The 19,522-nt window shown below is 34.0% G+C and overlaps 2 protein-coding genes across 3 annotated transcripts; one reads left to right on the top strand and one right to left on the bottom strand.

The window, feature by feature from the left end:
* Positions 1 to 11,354: 11,354 nt before the first annotated feature.
* LOC120136810 (chloroplast stem-loop binding protein of 41 kDa a, chloroplastic-like) lies at positions 11,355 to 13,867 on the top strand. 2 transcript variants are annotated; one of them, XM_039152769.1, is made up of 7 exons: positions 11,355 to 11,800; positions 11,885 to 12,006; positions 12,534 to 12,636; positions 12,732 to 12,870; positions 12,942 to 13,219; positions 13,331 to 13,540; positions 13,856 to 13,867. In XM_039152769.1, exons 1-6 carry the CDS (start codon positions 11,414 to 11,416, stop codon positions 13,511 to 13,513), a joined length of 1,212 nt encoding a protein of 403 aa, XP_039008700.1. In that variant the 5' UTR covers positions 11,355 to 11,413; the 3' UTR covers positions 13,514 to 13,540; positions 13,856 to 13,867. The 2 variants fall into 2 exon arrangements, with proteins under 2 accessions (XP_039008700.1, XP_039008699.1); XM_039152768.1 differs by lacking the exon at positions 13,856 to 13,867 and having other exon boundaries at positions 13,331 to 13,608.
* A 135-nt stretch (positions 13,868 to 14,002) lies between these two features.
* On the bottom strand, positions 14,003 to 17,608 carry LOC120136809 (RAN GTPase-activating protein 1-like). The gene is made up of 3 exons (XM_039152767.1): positions 17,500 to 17,608; positions 17,223 to 17,298; positions 14,003 to 16,019 (listed from the first exon to the last, which is right to left on the bottom strand). The coding sequence occupies exon 3, from the start codon at positions 16,006 to 16,008 to the stop codon at positions 14,398 to 14,400; it is 1,611 nt and encodes a 536-aa protein (XP_039008698.1). The 5' UTR covers positions 16,009 to 16,019; positions 17,223 to 17,298; positions 17,500 to 17,608; the 3' UTR covers positions 14,003 to 14,397.
* Between the last annotated feature and the right edge of the window lie 1,914 nt (positions 17,609 to 19,522).

The following is a 19,522-nucleotide window of genomic DNA, read 5'->3' as shown; positions in this document are numbered from 1 at the left end:
CTTCTTGTCACTGGACAAGGTCTGCTCGATGCTCATCGATGCAGAAACTCAGCTGGTCGGTTTTGATGCCCAAGAAGATTCCCTTCCAATGAGTGCAGTCCAGTTCTGCCTTGAAATCTGTTGGTCATGGCGTGCATGATCGATCATCTAGTCGGTCAGGGCCTGGTGCTGGGGGTAGATTTGGAGGTCGTGGCCGTGGCCGACCTCGTGTTCAGTGTCAATTATGTGGGAGGAATGGACACGTGGTTGTTGACTGCTGGTACATGTTTGACCAGACGTTCACTGGAAGGTCATCTGATCGTGCCGTATCGCGTGGTGACTCAGAGACAGTTCACTACTCCAGTCTGGATTCTGCTTCGAGTGGTATGGACGAATGTACATGATGTACAAAGGCTCATGCAGAAGCTCAGGTTTGTTATTCCTCTCAACTGCAGTCTCATATAGCCTCCAGCACAAGGGACCACTGGGTAGTCGACTCTGGGGCCTCACACCATTTCACCTCAGATTCGGCCAAGGTGCATAATCAGAAGGATTTCTTCGAGCCAGGTAAGCTTATTATTGGTAATGGAGGTTCACTTTCTATTCGAGCCATTGGTAACACTGTTTTTGATTCATCTTCTCGAGCGTTGATGTTGAATGAGTTGCTGTTTGTTCTTAAGATTACTAAAAATCTTCTCTCGGTCTCTAAGCTTGCTAGGGACAACCGGGTATATTTCGAGTTTCATGCCTCATCTTGCTGTGTTCGTGATGAAGATACTGGTGAGGTGCTGTTGCAAGGGCAGGAAAATGATGGGCTCTATACATTTCGAGTTGATTGCATTAATAATAAACAAGTTTCTTTCGAAGCAAATAATGTTGTTGCTACGCAAAAGTTGTATGAATTGTGGCATAGACGCCTTGGGCATCCTGCACATGGGACCCTTGAGCAAGTATGCAAGATGATTGATGTAAATCTTGAACAAGATGATAATGAAATTTGTGTTGATTTCCATATGGGAAAGAGCCATAAGCTTCCCTTCTCTAATTCGTCCACTACGTTTGACTCACCTTTTCAGCTCATATTTACTGATTTATGGGGGCCAGTCCCTGTTGCTTCGAATGGTCATAGGTACTATGTTAGTTTTGTCGATGCTTGTACTCGGCATACATGGTTATACTTGCTTAAGGACAAGTCTCAAGCTATTTATGCATTTCAACTCTTTCAACAGCTAGTGCTAACGCAGTTTGGGGTGAAAATTCTGGTTGTTCAAAGCGATTGGGGTGGTGAGTATCGAAGGTTGTCTCAGGTACTTACTGAAGCTGGAGTTGTGCATCGTGTTACTTGCCCACACACGTCAAAACAAAATGGTATGGTAGAGCGTAAGCATAGGCATATAGTTGAACTTGCCTTGGTGCTTCTTGCGCAGGCTTCTATACCAGTTAGCTACTGGTCATATACGATGATGATGGTTGTACATTTGATTAATCATTTTCCTTCAAAAGTTTTGGCTGGCAGGTCTCCATTTGAGTGTATGTTTAGTAAACTGCCCGATTACAACTCACTTAAGGTGTTTGGATGTCGTTGTTTTCCTCGCCTGCGTCCTTTCAATAGTTATAAGCTGGACTTTCGATTACAGCCGTGCACGTTTCTGGGCGTAAGTCCTCAACACAGAGGTTTTCTTTGCTTAACACCTGATAAACGGGTCATAGTCTCTCGTCATGTACGCTTTGATGAGTGGCATTTTCCGTTTGCTACTAGCACACCTGTTGTTCAATCATCAATTGGGACACAGTCCAACCGGTCACTTGATATAGTTATGGATACTACCAAGCTCGGCACTGAGAATGTTCATGTGCCAAATGTTGTTGTGTTGCCTGCAGGTTCATCTGATGGTAGTACCATGCGATCAAACATATCTAGTGAATCAGCTGATATGTCTGTAGATTCTGGTGATGCTCAATTAGTACCTCAAGTTGCTCAAGAGGTTCAATCGTTGTCTGATGTCAGAACAGAATCTGCAGCTGGTAATAGTCACCCAATGTTAACATGAAGTAAGTGCGGGGTTTTTAAGCCGAAGATTTTCACTACATTTTTTGATGATAATGTTCCATCTACTGTTGAAGAAGCTCTTCAATCAGAACCGTGGACTGTTGTAGTTAATGTTGAGTATTCAGCGTTGCTTCAGAATAATACGTGGCATCTTGTTCCTCTACCTACTGACCGAAATGTGGTAGGGTGAAAGTGGTTATTTAAGCTCAAAAAGAACCCTGACGGGCCTGTGCATAGGCACAAGGCTCGGCTGGTTTTGGTAAGTTAAATTTAAATTTTCGTGTAATTTTTAGTTTAATTTTTGTTTTTAATTTAAATTATAATTATTAGAGTATTTATTTTTATTTTACGTATTAAGTTGTATTTGAGTAGTTTGTTACGTTTAGTTTAAATTATATTTTTGTTTTTTTATTAAGTAATATAAATTATTGAACTATTTATTTTGATTTTACAGATTAAATCGTATTTGAGTGGTTTGGTAAGTTTAGTTTAAATTTTTTTTATTGTAAATATAAATTAATTAGATTATTTATTTTGATTTAACATATTTTTTGTTTAAATTTTGTTTAATTGTGATTAATATTATAATTTGAAATATTTAATTTTTTTATAAATTTGTTGAAGCATGGAAGAACAAAATGTCCTTTTGAGACTAGATGATCGACACATTTCTAGTCATTTGGGAGCATTGGTATTATGATCGAATAATATATTTTATTTATGAATGATGAATTAATTCTAATTACATGGATTAACAAATTGAAGAATGACGAACAACGAGTCCTTCGTAGTCGAGTGAACACTTGTGAGAAGAAATATGAACTTATTGTCCAGAATTTACAAATGGTGGGATTTTATGATGTAACATTTGTAAGAGAATATAGGTTGGTCCCCGATTTGATCAGTGCATTAATTGAACGGTGGAGACCAGAAACTCATACATTTCATTTTCCGTATGGTTAATGTAAGATCATTTTGGAGGATGAGGCTTTACAACTCGAGGACCCTATAAATAGAATGATAGTAGTGGGAAAAAATGATCAATACATGTTTGAAATATGTGGGGTGCACCTTGAGAATGTGCTAGAAAAACATTTACAAAAGGGCCACGTGTGAGATTATCATGGTTGGCGAATGAGTTTAAGCTCGGTCGTTATTGTACTGAGCAAGATATTACATATACAACTCGAGCATAAATATTACAATTGATCAGGGGAGTCTTGATGCCGGATAAATCCGGTAATCTTGTTCATATACAATATCTTCCATTTTTGAGTAACTTTTTGAATACCCGTCAGTATAGTTAGCGATCGGCAATATTGGTGTTCTTGTATCGCGAGATGTGCAAGGCGTCATTACTTATAAATGATGTGTGTACGATGGAAATCGGTGGATGTCTGATGTTATTACAATCGTGGGTCTGGAAAAAACTTCCATGGTTAACACCGATTAGCCGAACTGTAATTGACTTTCCTCTTGCCGGAAGGTAATAATTTGATTTAAAACATTTTATCTTAAATTAATTAACGAATTTTTTATAGGAAAAATAATTAGCAAATTTTATTTTGATTGGTATACAGATAGAGGCATAAAATAGAAGGAACGAAGTTGACACACAATAATATGAAAGAGTTTAGATTTAAGATGGACATCAAATGCAAAGTTGAGGTATATATATAATTAATTGGCAAATTTTATTTTTATTTAGTTTCTAATATTGTTTATTGATTTAGTTGGATTTTATAATTATTTAATTAATTGATAACTATATAATTTTGTTTTATAGTTTATTTGGAGGTCGTACGATGATGGAAAAATTATATCGTGTGTGCCACAACATGTCTAGAATGGTTGTCAATATTGGTGTGTTGTTACACTATTGATCCATTTTTCTTTTGTTGAGTTCCAATTTTTCGATATAGTGTTGAGCCAGTTCGGCTTCCACCAACCTATTTTCCAAATTCCATAGAATCATGACGCTCTCCACATATTAGATGGACAGGATAGGCACGGTGAGGATTGGGCTGTGAGGCATGCCAACTATATCAATCATTGGAACAACAAGGCTTAATACTTGCCAACTCTTACTCTTATTCAAGTGGATGACTTTGACTTCCAGAATTCGGATTACCTAAATTATTATTGGCAACATGGAAAGCCGTTCTTGACAACAAACATAGAAATACGACAATTTATACAGTATAAGAAAAAATTTGTAAAGCCAAGAAACCAAGACGGAGTGGGAGTTCATCTCACCATATAGTAGAACAAGCAGAAATGGATACTATTCCATCATAATCTTTTGGCAGTGCAGGATCATTTCATCAAGTGTTTGCTGATTCTGGTGTTATGGCTAACACTCCTCAGCTTATTCCTCATCAATCACCTATGTTTGGAGTAACATATGATTTTGATCATGACATTTATGATGTCAAATACGAGTATTTGTCCTCACGTGGGAGAGCAGAGTGGTGGTGGGCATATATTTACAACATCGGATCATATACCCTCGGTGAATGAGCAGGTTGGTTATGATGAACAAACTCCTAAACAACCGCAACGACCACACCGAAACCGACGTGTGCCTCAGCATTATTATTCAACAGCACCCCAGCACCGACAGGAGTTGTAAACGCTTTATATGTTTGAATTAATAAATTTTAAGTTGAATTAGTATTCATCACATTAATTTAAATATCGATATTAATGACATTAATTCAATTAATGATATTAATCACATTCATTAAAATATAGCGTCAACAAATATCCATCATATTAATTCAAATATTGATATTAATCACATTAATTCAACTATTGATGTTAATCACATTAATTCAACTATTGATATTAATCACAATATTAAAATATAGCGTCAACAAATATCCATCATATTAATTCAAATATTGATATTAATCACATTAATTCAACTATTGACATTAATTCAACTATTGATATTAATCACAATATTAAAATATAGCGTCAACAAATATCCATCATATTAATTCAGAAAAAATAGATAAAACTAAACATTCATTGAAATGCAAATAGGCAAGATATTCAAGTATTCGTTCAAATAGAAATAAGATTACTAATGAGGCATGTATCGTGTAAGGTTTAGACAATTTCTTTTTTAATGACCTTCACCTCTACATAATCCACATATCTTCGATTGACATTTCTCTCTAATATGGATATCCATACTGGTATGAATATGAGTAGACTCATGTCGACCCGTTAGACTTCTACGAAGCAATGGATTTGGAAACCATTCATCATGATGTTGTTTCAGCCAATATGATTCATTTGGGATCGGTCTGAACTTGTGGATGTATATATTTAATATCCTCTGTAGGAGAAATCACTCATCAACATAAGTGTATAAATTTATTCCAGTATGCATACATGCAGCGACTACATGAGCACACATATATCTCTACTCCTGAAAGTATGCCTGTAAATGAACTGAACGTTCAGTGAACCGTTCATGAACAGTGCGGAGGGAAGTTCGTTTATGTTCATTTATTTATTAAATGAACGAACATGAACAAGATTTTGTGTTTGTTTAATTAAATGAATGAACACGAACAAAGGGCTCATTCGTTCATTTACGTTTGTGAACATTAGATTATATGTTTATTTATGTTCGTTCATTTATGTTTGAACAAAGGGAAAATTGAATATGTTACGAAGATTTTTGAAGTTGTTTGGATTTCAAGAAGATTGTTTTGTTGAACAAATTAACTTTAAGACTTTATTATGTTCATATAGCTTATTTATGATTTATGTATGTTTTTGTCGTATTCGAACAAATTAACTCTAAAGTTCCAGATTATATTAATGAATTTTAAGTTGTTATTCTTGTTGTTTACTTTTTTTACATTCATTTGTTGTGTTCGAATAAGTTTGTTTTTTGTGTTTGTGTTGTTCGTTTATGTTCATTTATTGTGTTCGTTTATTATGTTCCTTTATGCTCATTCGTTTGTGTTCGTTTACGTTCGTTTATCATTTAAATGAACGAACATGAACAAGCTATATTCCTTAATGAACGAATATGAACAAAAAATTTTGTTTGTTTATGTTCGTGTTCGTTTATTTATTAAATGAACGAACATGAACATACCTCTGTTCGTGTGCGCTCGGTTCGTTTACAGGCCTACCTAAAAGCGATCATTATCACACCATCTTTCTTGTAAATTAACTGTAAATATTTCTCGTTCAGCTCCTTCGTTGTGACATATGCATGCGATGACAACAAAAGTATGTCCAATTCGATCGAATTCATGAGGTTGCCAATCGCTCATTTGTTTCCATTGCTTATACCACTGTCGGAGCCCATATTTTACCTCGATTTATCAGAGTCTCGATCTCTTTCCCTTTATCAGACCAAACTTTAGCCAACCTAAAGTATGTCTCTTTCACCATACTCGCTATTGGGATATGACGTGTACCTTTTAGTACTGAATTAATGGCCTCGACAAGGTTTGTTGTCATGTTCTGTATTGCTGACCACCGTCATATGCTTGCGACCACTTTTCCTGCTCGATTTTTTATGCCCACTTCCAAACGCGCTCATCTATGACCCTCAAATCCTCTAATCTCTTATCAAAATTTGGTTGGCGTAGTTCATATCCTATTTCATAATATATATTGTGTTAACATCAATTTATAAACAAACACATAAATTGGTACAAATGTTGAAAATAAAACTTACCCATGTTGACTATCTCCTTATGAATGCAGCCGTTATAAACTTCTCAATACAATTCTTACCAATGGATACAATATGCGGGATATGCGTGTGGAGGTGTCCAAAGACTTCCCAGTCGTTCAATTGCTACCAAAAGTTTTGTTTCTCGATCGAATATCAAGGAAATTCCATCTTCTCGGACGACATACTTACGTAGATTAGTCAGAAAGAAATCCCAAGCCCCTGTTGTATCTCCTTCAACGATGGCGAATGTAATTGGAAAGATATTTCGTTAACCATCCTACGCAATTGCTATCAATAATATATGTTTATATTGATTGTATAACCATGTACCATCTACTTGGACCATACGTTTGCAAAATGGAAAACCTTTTATGCATGACTTGAATGCCCATAAGAGTCTATGGAATATTCTCTTCCCTTGTACAAGTTGACTTTCTCGGTTGTATGCAGGCATGGTCTGAGACTTCATGATGGTTCCAGGTATGAATTGTTTCATAGCTTGTAACAAATCAGGTAACTCATTATATGATGTATCTCAATCGCCATATATCAACCTTCTTATCTTCTCTTTCTCTTGCCAAACAGGTTTATATTTTACATTGTATCCGAACTAGTCTCAAATAGATGCAACTAACACTGAGCAACGGATCCTTGGATTTTTTTTTCAACCAACACCTTCACATATTGACATATTACATTGGAGTCTAGTAGTTGGTGGTCTTGTTCGATAGAGTTTTACAAACATGTGTGTGGACCATTATACCTTGTGATGACCCAGCATCTTGCCTTTACATTTTAGACACTCTGATCAACCACTTACACTCGGGCCCATATTTAACACACTTCGCGTACAGAGTTTTCTGGTTGGACTCTGCAACCTTGCAATCTACATGCCCTTTTATGCAATACTCTTTAATCGTCAGTGTAACTTCTTTTTTTCCTCTATATTGTTTCTCAACTAACAATTCACCAGAGTTTTCAGATGATTCAGTCATATAGCCTGAAGTTAAATATGGCATCTCCGGGAATTCAGATGCCCTCATCGCATCATAATATATCTCGTACATATGAGGGGTAGGTTGATACGGTGTCAGATATTCATCAATATTGATATCAGGTTCTTCAGTTTCTTCATATTCACTGGAATCATCAAGTATTTCTTCCTAGCAGTTTTCAGCGTCATACTCTCCAGCTCCAGATGTTCCACTAACTTCATTTGCACTTTCCAACATTGTCGCGAAGCTGTTTATCGACCTATATATCGGGTTATCAAACTGACTATCGAAAGCCATTTAAGATGAAGTTCCAACCATATTTCTTGATGACCCAGACATATCATATATATTACACAACTCAACAAATAACTCAATAATTGGAATATTTGTTGAGTCATATAATTCAATCATAGTTATAATATCATCATCTTCTTCAAGTGGCATTGCAGCATACCTGACTCGATTGAGACATACTATAAACCTATACCTCAAACCATCAACTGTAGCTCAAATTTTTCTTTTTATCCTCTCATTCATTTCTGTAAATGTGATGTCCCTTTTAAACATATATTTATAGGTGCTTTAGGCTGAAAATTTACTCCAACCACATTTTTCATAACTTGTCCATTGTAATAGACAATTGTGAAAATTTTATTGCTCATTTTCTCTACACATAAAAATAGAGATATTCATAATAAATTAAAATAAATTATAGTAATGGCGATAAATTACATTTATGATTGTAATGAAATTAAATTATTTACTAAATTATAAATAAATATTATTAAAATTTTAAAAAAAAAATGTAAATATATTAACAATATTTTTTATTATAAATGTAAATATATTAACAATATTTTTTAATATTTTTGCTAGAAATACTTAATCAAATGTTGATCTAATTATATTTAACATTTTTACTACAAATATTAAATCAATCTTATTCAAATTTATTAATACCTAATTCATAATACTTTCCCGTTCAACCACCAACCTACTCAAGTTATTAATGGATAGTTAATGGTGTCATTATTTTTCGTCATTATAATAAATATTATTTTTCGTTATTATAATAAAACAATTTCTACTATAATATTATTTAACCTTGCAAAAAATGTAAATATATTAACAAAAAAATTTATAAAAATAATGATTGAATATTATGCTTACATTATAATAATGATTAAATTTATTACTTCTGATTTTTTATAACTACTTATTATTACTTCGAATTTATTACTCCCTAATTCTCAACCAAAACACCCCGTTTTATAACATCTCAATGTATTCATTATACTTTTATATTCAACCACCAACCTACTCGGGTTATTAATGGATAATTAATGGTGTCATTATTTTTCGTCATTATAATAAATATTATTTTTTTTCATTATAATAAATATTATTTTTCTACTACAAATATTAAATCAATAATTTTAAAATTATAATAATGATATTTACATAACAATAAATCGTAAACTGATATTTACTAAGTCGATATGTAACTAACAATAAATCGTAAAATACTTTAAATAATATATTTTTACACTTACTTGAGAGTTTCTTTCGACAAGTTAATGTTATAAAAAAAACTTTTTCAAATTTTTTACTCACTTCTTTTTTACATGCAACAACATATTAAAATTAATATTTTAATATTAAATAATACGAAATAGAGATATTTTATTTGAATACGAATAAAATTTTATTCGAATAATACTTACAGATTAAAGATTGGAAGAAAAATTCGTTCAAAATTTTCTCTAATATTCTTTTCGAATGCTTACTCTTTCAATTCTTCTCTAGATTTTGCCTCTTTTCTCCTTTTCCCACCACTACTTTACTCCCTAATTCTCAACCAAAACACCTCATTTTATAATATCCCGGATATTTATTATAATTTCCCGTTCAACCACCAACCTACCCGATTATTAATGAACAATTAATAGTTTCATTATTACTTACATGTTTCCCAGTCGAAGGCAACCTACCACCCTACACTGAAGACACCGAGTAATCCTGGTGTCTTTTGCATGGCCTGAATGCCTGAAGACGTCAAGTACTCTCGGAAGCTTCATTTTTGCCTGAAGACGCCGAGATTTTTTTGAGACTTTCTCGTTGTACTATAAAAATTACCCTAGATAGGGAATTAATCTGGCAACCACATTATTTTGGGAATTAAATATTCCCAACCACATTATTGTGACCATTTTACCGAGCTAACGTTCATAATCTAATCTCAAGAAATTATTAAATGGAATCTTGACTAAAACAGAGTTATTAATATACTCAATTTAAAAGTAATAAATAATTATAATGTATATTATTTTCATTTTAAATATTAACATTTTAATTTGTTTGATATAATCTTGATCCATTGAACGGTCACTCTAAATTGAATACTATAAATACTTATTATAAAGATGATATTAATTTTTAATTTAATTTAAGAAATTACGTATAATTTAATTAGATCAATTAATAATTAATATATTAAATAATATTTAATAAACAATTCAAATTTTATTATTTTTCAAATGGATGTACTTACCAGTTTAATTTGATTGTAAATGGGTTTTTAATCAATTCATTGCTTCATTCATAATATATTTATTTGCATTTATAGAACTAAATACATCATAAATTAACAAACAAAAATATTTGTTTTTATCAACAAGATTAAAAAAACATGTTAGATTTGAATTTTGTATTTTTTTTTTATTATGGATATGATCAGATCCTGTTTTAAATTTTGGGGAATTCTTAACTTCCACAATCCCTCCAACTTTATTGCTTTCCTGAGTCCAATTTGTTCAATTAATATTAATAATAAGAGTAAATTACATGTTTTTAATATTTTAAATATCATATTTATTCTATTTTAGTCATCTAACTATTTTTTTTTTGTTTTAAAATTATACCTAATGTTATGTTTTAGTTTCATCTGCAGTTAAAAAATAACAATAATGTTGACGTATCATCATAAGATAATGTTACATCATCATTAAAATAATTTAAAAAATATCACCTCAGCAACTTTGTTAATAATTTAACGATTGATAACAAAAATGTAATGTCAGGTATAATTTTTTTTAAAAATAGAGTATATAAAACATAACAAAAGTGATAGTTGAGGTACTCAATGTGTAGTTTACCCTAATAATAATAATCAAAATAAAGTATAAAAATAAAAATAAGGGTAAACTACACAATTAGTACCCCAATTTCTATTTTTGTTCCGTTTTGATCATCCAACTATTTTTGTTTAGAAATCATTCCTAATATTATGTTTTGATTTCATTTTGGTCATCCATCGTTAAAAAATTAACGATGATGTTAATGTGTCACCATAATATAAGGTCACATCATCATTGATTTTTTTTAAATACCGCTTCAACAATTCTATTAATTTTTAACGAAAGGTAGTCAAAATAAAATCAAAACATAACGTTAGGTATGGTTTCAAAAATAATAATAGCTAGTGTCCGAAACAGAATAAAAGTGATAGTTGAGGTACTAAAAATGTAGTTTACCCTACAAAAACTTGACTACTGCTGAAAATGATACGGGCGTATGCAATCCACAAGCGTTGCCTTTAGATAAAGGCCACTTAACCATGATCCATGAAAATTGCTGGCTCTGAAACAAGCACCAACCGAAAGTAAACCATTCATTCCAATGGCTGCTCTTGCTTCTTCCTCATCCTCCTCCTCCCTCCTCTTCACCACTCCACCTTCCAAGCTTCCTTCACCTTCTTCTCTCTGTCCATTCCCACGCTTATCTCTTCCCATTTCCTCTTTCCTTTCTTCTCCTCTATCAATCTCTCCTTCCTCCCTTCCCTACCCCACAACCTCTACACGCTGCTTCGCTTCTTTCACCGTCAGGGCCGCCGCTGCTGCAGACAAGAAGAAGGTCCTTATAGTCAATACAAACAGTGGTGGCCATGCAGTCATTGGTTTCTACTTCGCAAAAGAACTTCTGGGTTCTGGCCATGAGGTCACCGTCATGACCGTTGGAGATGAGGGCTCGGATAAGATGAAGAAGCCCCCTTTTAACAGACTCTCAGTAAGAACTTGTTTTCTGGGTTTTTTTTTTTCATTTGGTTTCTAATGGGAACTTGTTTTGCATGGGATTTGATAATGATTATAGGAAATTACAAGTGCTGGAGGGAAGACGCTGTGGGGAGACCCTGCGAATGTAGGGAATGTTGTTGCAGGGACATCATTTGATGTGGTGTTGGATAATAACGGCAAGGACTTGGACACCGTCAGGTTTGTTTGCTGTATCATTTTCCTTCCAAAATTAAGGCTTGAATATCACTGTTCGGGTGAGTAAAATTAGATTCAAAAATATAGATTTTTTTAAAATCAAATTGATTCAATAAACTCAACTTAAAAATTATTTAAATAAAATTTAATTTATAAAATTGAAGTCGAATAACTCGAAATCTTCAAAAATTAATAGATTAGTTCCAAATTCAAGTCCCTCACTTTTATGTGATATATATAAATTGTATATTAATATACCTATATATATATATATATATATATATATATATATACACTATCTTATATAATGGAGCCACTGGATAATTATACCAAAACCACATGTACAACTGAATATAAATAATGGTCTCGATTGGGAAGAGAGCACTGGTTAGTATGCATGTGTATACACACGGGAAAACATCAAAGAAAAGCAACAATCATTGAATTAAAAGCTAGATAATCAATAAGTTGTATACCAGCATGTAATGTAAATAAAGCAGTTCATTCCAATTCCAATCCTGTCAACATAGGCCGGTGGTAGATTGGGCGAAGAGCTCTGGAGTGAAGCAACTCCTGTTCATCAGCAGTGCTGGAATCTATAAGCCGACGGACGAGCCGCCTCATGTCGAAGGGGTATATTTAAACAATATGTGAATGTATATAATGTTGCCCGTAGCATGAATAAACAATACCGGATCCGTTGTTTAAGCAAATCTTCACCATTGCAGGATGTTGTTAAAGCTGATGCTGGCCATGTCGGAGTCGAGAAATACATTGCAGAAGTTTTCATTAGTTGGGCTATATTCCGGCCACAATACATGATCGGATCCGGAAACAACAAAGACTGTGAGGAGTGGTTCTTTGACAGTAAGTCAAAGCAATATTTTCAACTTATCCATAGAACTTTGCTATCAGTTTTTGACAGTTTCTTGCAACAGGAATTGTGAGAAATAGACCTGTGCCAATACCAGGCTCAGGGATGCAACTTACCAATATTGCCCATGTTAGAGACTTGTCCTCCATGCTGACCCTAGCTGTTGAAAAACCAGAAGCTGCATCTTCCAATATCTTCAATTGTGTGAGCGACCACGCAGTGACTCTGGATGGAATGGCCAGATTGTGTGCCGAAGCTGCCGGCTTACCGGTAGAAATTGTTCATTATGATCCAAAAGCTGTCGGAATCGATGCGAAGAAAGCTTTTCCTTTCCGTAATATGGTAAACAATACCTGTTAACCTGAGCATATACTGTTTTCAAGCAAAAATATGATTTCAGTGCAACAAGTTCACAGTATAGGTATTATTTACCAATATCCTTCTTACGTGCAGCACTTTTATGCCGAACCAAGAGCTGCAAAGGACATTCTGGGGTGGGAGGGCACTACAAATCTGCCAGAAGACTTGAAGGAGCGATTCGAGGAGTATGTAAAGGTCGGGCGTGACAAGAAACCCATGAAGTTCGAGATAGATGATAAGATACTAGAGGCCCTTAAAGTTCCGGTAGCTGTTTGATAAACCATAATCAAGGGGCACTTTAAAGTTGTAACTCATACGAGTCCAAGCTGCCATTATGTATTTGTTGTTTTCGTTTCCCCTGATACAAGTCCTTTCTCTGTTACATGAGTCATTTCCATTGATGATAAATAAAGTTTCTACCTTTCCATAAACCAAGTGATGCATTTGCAGATATAAAGAAACCAGAATAATAATTAACTAAACCTACTACCGTAATACCTTGACGTAATTTACAAGCCAAGCAATGAACAGAGCATACATGAGTGGAAACAGCACAGGAGAGCCACCGAGTCAATCACAAAGAAGTATTGGGTGGATGAACTTTGACGTCAAGATAAGGTTTCACTTCATAAGCAGCATAAGCGGCACGCCCACAGAAGAAAAAGGTAAGATCATTTTCCGGCATCGGGCCTACAGAAGCTCCATTAACATATTACAAATACAATTAAACAAGATGACAACACGAGCAAGAGGGGAAGCAATACCTTGTCTTAAGTTGACCATCACTTGCTTTTTCATATAAAATCTCAAAAAGCATTTGAGAAAAGAAAAAAATGCACGCTAAACCATAGAACAAGGTTGCATCTTAAACAGATGACTGCTGAGCAACAGTACATATTACAGATGTAACTAAAGAAAAATAATAACCTGTCCGAAAAGTACATTGCTCTATGAGAGTTTAAACTAAATTAAGCTCTCTGCTAAATAAAGGTACAACTATTCCGGATGTTCCAATATTTTCTTAAACCTGAACTACAATGGTAGATCTACCACTAATGTTGCACAGCTAGAGTAGCTTATAATAAGTCATAGAAAATAGAAGAGTTGTTTAGATGATTTTTAGCCGGATGCCATGAGAACAGATGGCATACACAGCACGACTATTCTCCTTGCTCAATCTTGAGATCCTTAAGCTTGGAGTAAAAAAAAACATTCTCATCTTCTGCATTCTCCTCATCGTCGTCCTCATCGTCATAATCTTCTCCTTCTGGATCATTCTCATCTAAAGGTCCAAGCATATCAGGGGAACTTTTAAACATTTCCTTCACCTCATCTATTCCTTCATCAGATATGAAATTTCCATTGATATTCAGCAACTTAAATCCAGGTATTTTCACAACCGCTTGGGTCAAAAGCCTTGCCCCAGCTCTCCTAATAGCATTTGTGCTCATATCAACTTCATTCAACCGACTATGACCCTCTCCTAATGCCTCACCAATCAAAATAGCACCTTCATCCTTGAGTTCATTCTCAGCCAAGTTTATTTTTGTAAGGAATTTTTTTGAAGCAATACAGACAGCTATAGAAGCAGCACCTTTGGCTGTAATGTCATTTCCAGCCATGTCCAGAACTTCAAGAGAAGGAGCAGACTCCTTCAGAACATTGGCAAGAGCTTCCGCCCCATCATCCTCCAGGTTCAAATAACTGAGGTAAATCTCAGTAAGATCTGCAAATAGAGGGAGAGCTTTGCTCAAAGCAACTCCAGCTTCCACGCCAAACATGTTGTCACGCAGATCAAGCTTCTTTAAATGGGTACATGTCTTTAGTGCTTCAGCTAGAGCCACACCACCATCTGAGCCAACTCTTGTTGAAGAACACCGGAAATCTTCCAATACAGGGGAAAGTTTCACAATTTCAGAGATAGCAATTGCACCTTCATCCCCTGTCATGTTATTGTGAAACTGGAGAACTTTCAGTTTCTCAGTAGAAGGAATTAGCTCAGAAACTGCTCGTGCAGCTTCTTCTGAGATACCATCATTCATCAAATAAAGCTCCTCCAAATTATTCTGTGACTTCAGGAGTGCCTCAAATGCCCGAACACCCTTTTCACCCAAGGCATTGTTTGAAAGGTTCAGGTACCTCAATTGAGAACCTTCCAGAGCAGAAGAAAAAAGATTCATGACTTCAAGTGCTTCAGACTCTGGCCTTCCTGCAACAAAATCTGAAAGGTCTACCTCAGTCAGCTGAGACTTAATGGATGACAAGATGGGTGCAGCAACCTTTGCTGCATCCATGCCAAAACTTCTGTTGCTAAAACATATCTTAGTATATGAATTTCCTGGCTCTCTAAGTGGTTTCAAAATGTCCTCAGCCTCCTCTGCATCTATAAATGCCCGTCGACTTCCAGATATATCAAAGACATTTTCATGAACATCAATTTTATCTGCTACCTCTTCATCCTTTCCTGTAGGGCCTCTTTTAATAACTTCCAGCATCATCCTACTGGATTCTTTGGCATATACTTGCACTGCAGAACTTCCATCACCATCAGGCTCCTTCTTGTAGTGTTGATCGGCAACGTCAAAAGCTAACTCTTCAATTTTCTTGGCATCCTTCTCAGCTTCTTCAATACTTAATAGTCCATACTTCCTAGAAAAAATGGATGGTGTTGTAAGATTCTTTGTCATCCGCTCTACAAGCATCACCCTTGTACTATGACTAGGAGGCCACAATTTCACTGACAGCATGCGGTGTGCAGTCCCAGATTCCATATCCAATTAACCTAACACCATCAGAGATTACAAATACATTATAAATATGAGATGAAAATATAAATAAAGGACACAAAAACCAAAATGATCAACAAATCTGACGTTCTTCTTAAGCAACTTCTGTTATATGAAGTATTTGCACAGCATAATAAGAACATGAGTTAAACTGCAACGCCTAAAACTGGCATAGAACAAATAATAAAAAAGTAGACAAAATCTCAACAATGTTGTTATACTAAAAAAGAACCTTGATTTATAAATCCACCACTTATCATGAACAGCAACAAATAGGTTCTTACTATGAAATTCTTATCATGATTGATCTATTAGGCAATTCCTTCAATCAGTTCATACAACTTTAGTGAGAAATTACCAGAAGCAGTCTTATTTGATTCTAACTAAACTGGCATGGCATCAATTACATTTCATTCTTACAGAAGAACCAAACACCAAAATATGTTACCAATAGTAATGGAGATACCATGCATCAATCAAAAGACTAGCAAAATACAATATTTACCAATGATCAGAGAGTGGTAAATTCTAGATTCTATGAGCCACAATTTCAAAAGGTGCAAAACTGCAACAGAAAAGATAGTACTGATTGTGGAAGAAAGTAGACAAAGTTGCATTTCTTCAAGGGAAAAACTTAAAATTAACCGATACGAAAATTTAAGTATATATCCACATCCATAGAAATTTCAGTCCATGAACATATTGAATAGCTATATCTTACAAACAAGTGAAAACTTCTGCATTTGAAAACAGATATTCCAATCATAGAGAATTTATGTTTTTGTGCACATATGAGGTGTGATAAAAATACAACTCTTCTTTCCAAATCCCAAAGTCATTGAGCAAAGCATATCTATACACATGACAGATCTTAAATATAACAAAAATTCTATCAAGCGTATTTCACACTGATATAGTATCACCACCCATTACCCATACGATTAAAAACAACATTGTCTCCAATCCACCACAACTGAGCAGTCAATCCATCCAAATAATAGTTGAGCTTTTAACAGTCCTCGTAAACTCAACAAATAAATCATGAGAAACTAAGGGGAAAGCCCTCATATAGGAACGGGCGAAAAAGAAACGAAAAGAGTGCAAAAGTCAAAACCCTAAAACGTAATAAATTCACAAAAATTACTGAGCTCACAGTAGTTTGTTCCCAAGTGGAAATAAATAGTGTTTCAATTTCTTACTTGTATTTCTAACCCGTTAGCAAAAGGGAAAAGTTAAGAACTCTGTTACTCTTGCACCAGCCGATTCACCGAGAACCTGAAACGAGAAAAAATATTAAAAGGATAAACCCAAAATTTATCAACTTAGATTTCTTGTTTGAAGTCAAATAAAACAGCTAACCGAATAGTATACACAAAGCCCATAGAAAGGGGAAATGGAAGAAACCCTAAACTGATGATTTTCTCGAGAAACAAACAAAAAAAACCAAAACCATAAAATGGGGAGGGAATTAAACACCTTTTTTCTCCTTTCTTTTTGTAGGTATCCGTGCTGGAGATTGGGATTTTTAGAAAGGAGAGGCTAGAGGGATTTTAAATAGTGGGGAGCGGAGCAGAAAGAGTAATGATAAAGAATTGGAGGAAAATGAAATTACGGATTTTTTACTTCAAAAAAATATGCGTAGGATTTCCGCTTCCAAAATTAATTTCAAATTACAAATTAGGTCCCCACTTTCTTCTGTATTTTAACAGTTCCGGCCTTTGGGTTTTATTATTATTATTATTATTATTATTATTATTATTATTATTATTATTATTATTATTATTATTATTCTTTGGGCTTAAATAACTAAAAGTTGTTGGGTCTAGATTTAGGGTTCCATCTGGTGGAAATAATAATTCATACAGCAACGATATTTTTCTCTCGAAAATTGTATATTTTTAAATAAAAATCAGTTGGTCTAGTAGGATGAGATACAAGGTTTCTTAAGTAAGGTCAGGGTTTCAAATCATGTCGTTTGCGAATGGAGCAAGCTAAGTTGTGAGGGTCATCCTCGCCTTTGCAGTATCCGATCTGGATTAGTCAGTCAATAAATAGGATATCAGTGATTAATTCAAAATAATAAAGAAATAAAATTTTAATTATGCATAACAAGGAAAATAATTTTGACAACCACTATATACCATTATCTAAAAAAATCATCTCGAACGTCGATCACATATAAAAAATCATTTCACTTAAAAATTTGAATTTTTAATAATTTAAGGTAATTATAAGATAGTATATATTCAAAATATTTATGGCAGTGAAAAAATGATTTTTTACCTCATAAGCAATGCTAAATATCCAAAATTTGATTTAAAATGTTAGAAAAGTGATTTTCAATCTAATCTAAAATGCTCCCATCGACTAAAGCTCCTCCAATATTGCTTTAATATGATTCTCCATTGTTCGATACTCAATTTTTAAAGGTACATAATTAAATAATATTATATTTACTATTTTTTAATTAGAATTATTTGATCTTATATTTAATTTTAGTATTCCTTTAGTTAATTTAATAATTGTTAAGGTGAATGGTGATTACTAAATTTGATTTTTTTAATGTTCGTGAATTAATTTTATAGAAATGTAGCTTGCCATGGGAAAAATCCAACAATTATTGAGATGTTTAAGAGAAAAAGCGGGGAAACTTCGAAAAATACAAGTACAACAACTGAAACTTCAACTGGTACACCTATTGACGTTTCACCTTCGGAAGATAGACCTTTAAAGATAGCCAAAAATCAGAAATCAAGTACCAACTCTGATTACTTGTAGCGAGATCTTGGTAAGCACAAGCAAATATGGGAATATCCTTCTGAACAAGAAAGAAATGTAATTTGAAGAGTTTATATTGCTGAGGGTCCATATCAACTAGTAATCTTTGAATTCAAAAAAGTTGGACATGTTTCTTGCCAATTTCAAGTTTCATGGTACAAAAACTTTCGTTCACGGTTAGAATATTCTCCTGAAAATGATGTTTTCTTCTGTTTTATTTGCTTTCCTTTCAACAAACCCGATAGGCATCTATCATACAAGACTTTCACTATAAATGGGTTTCGAAATTGGAAGAAAGTAAATGGAAAAAGTTGTTATTTTAAGATGCATGTAGGTTCATAACCTAATTCACCTCATAAAATTGTTGAGCAAGAATTGGAGGGTTTTCTTAACTAGTCTAGACACCTGCCACAAGTGTTGCATAAGAAAACATCATTACAAATTGCTAATAATAGGATTAGACTTGAAACCTCTATAGATGTATTGTGTTGGCTAGCTTTACAAGGTCTACCAATGAGAGGTCGTGACAAGAGTGAATCTTCATCTAACCGAGGAAATTTTCTTGAGCTCGTGAAACAATTAACCTCTTATAATAAAGATGTTGAAAAAGTTGTATTAGAAAAATGCTCCAAAAAAAGCTTCTTACACTTCTCCTGAAATACAAAAGGAGATTTTACATATTCTGGCAAAGAAAATTAAGAGAGCAATTCATGAAGAAATT

Source organism: Hibiscus syriacus, unplaced genomic scaffold (genome assembly GCF_006381635.1).
Source record: "Hibiscus syriacus cultivar Baekdansim isolate YM2019G1 unplaced genomic scaffold, ASM638163v2 tig00110637_pilon, whole genome shotgun sequence".
Taxonomy (NCBI): Eukaryota; Viridiplantae; Streptophyta; class Magnoliopsida; order Malvales; family Malvaceae; genus Hibiscus; species Hibiscus syriacus.
This window is presented reverse-complemented; position numbering and strand designations above follow the sequence as displayed.

Bases quoted from the DNA above. Each gene is read 5' to 3' on its own strand.
- LOC120136810 (XM_039152769.1), top strand. From the start codon at position 11,414: ATGGCTGCTCTTGCTTCTTCCTCATCCTCCTCCTCCCTCCTCTTCACC. The intron at 12,637-12,731 runs GTATATTTAAAC...TCACCATTGCAG, and splicing joins AGCCGCCTCATGTCGAAGGG to GATGTTGTTAAAGCTGATGC. The intron at 12,871-12,941 runs GTAAGTCAAAGC...TTCTTGCAACAG, and splicing joins TGAGGAGTGGTTCTTTGACA to GAATTGTGAGAAATAGACCT.
- LOC120136809 (XM_039152767.1), bottom strand. From the start codon at position 16,008: ATGGAATCTGGGACTGCACACCGCATGCTGTCAGTGAAATTGTGGCCT.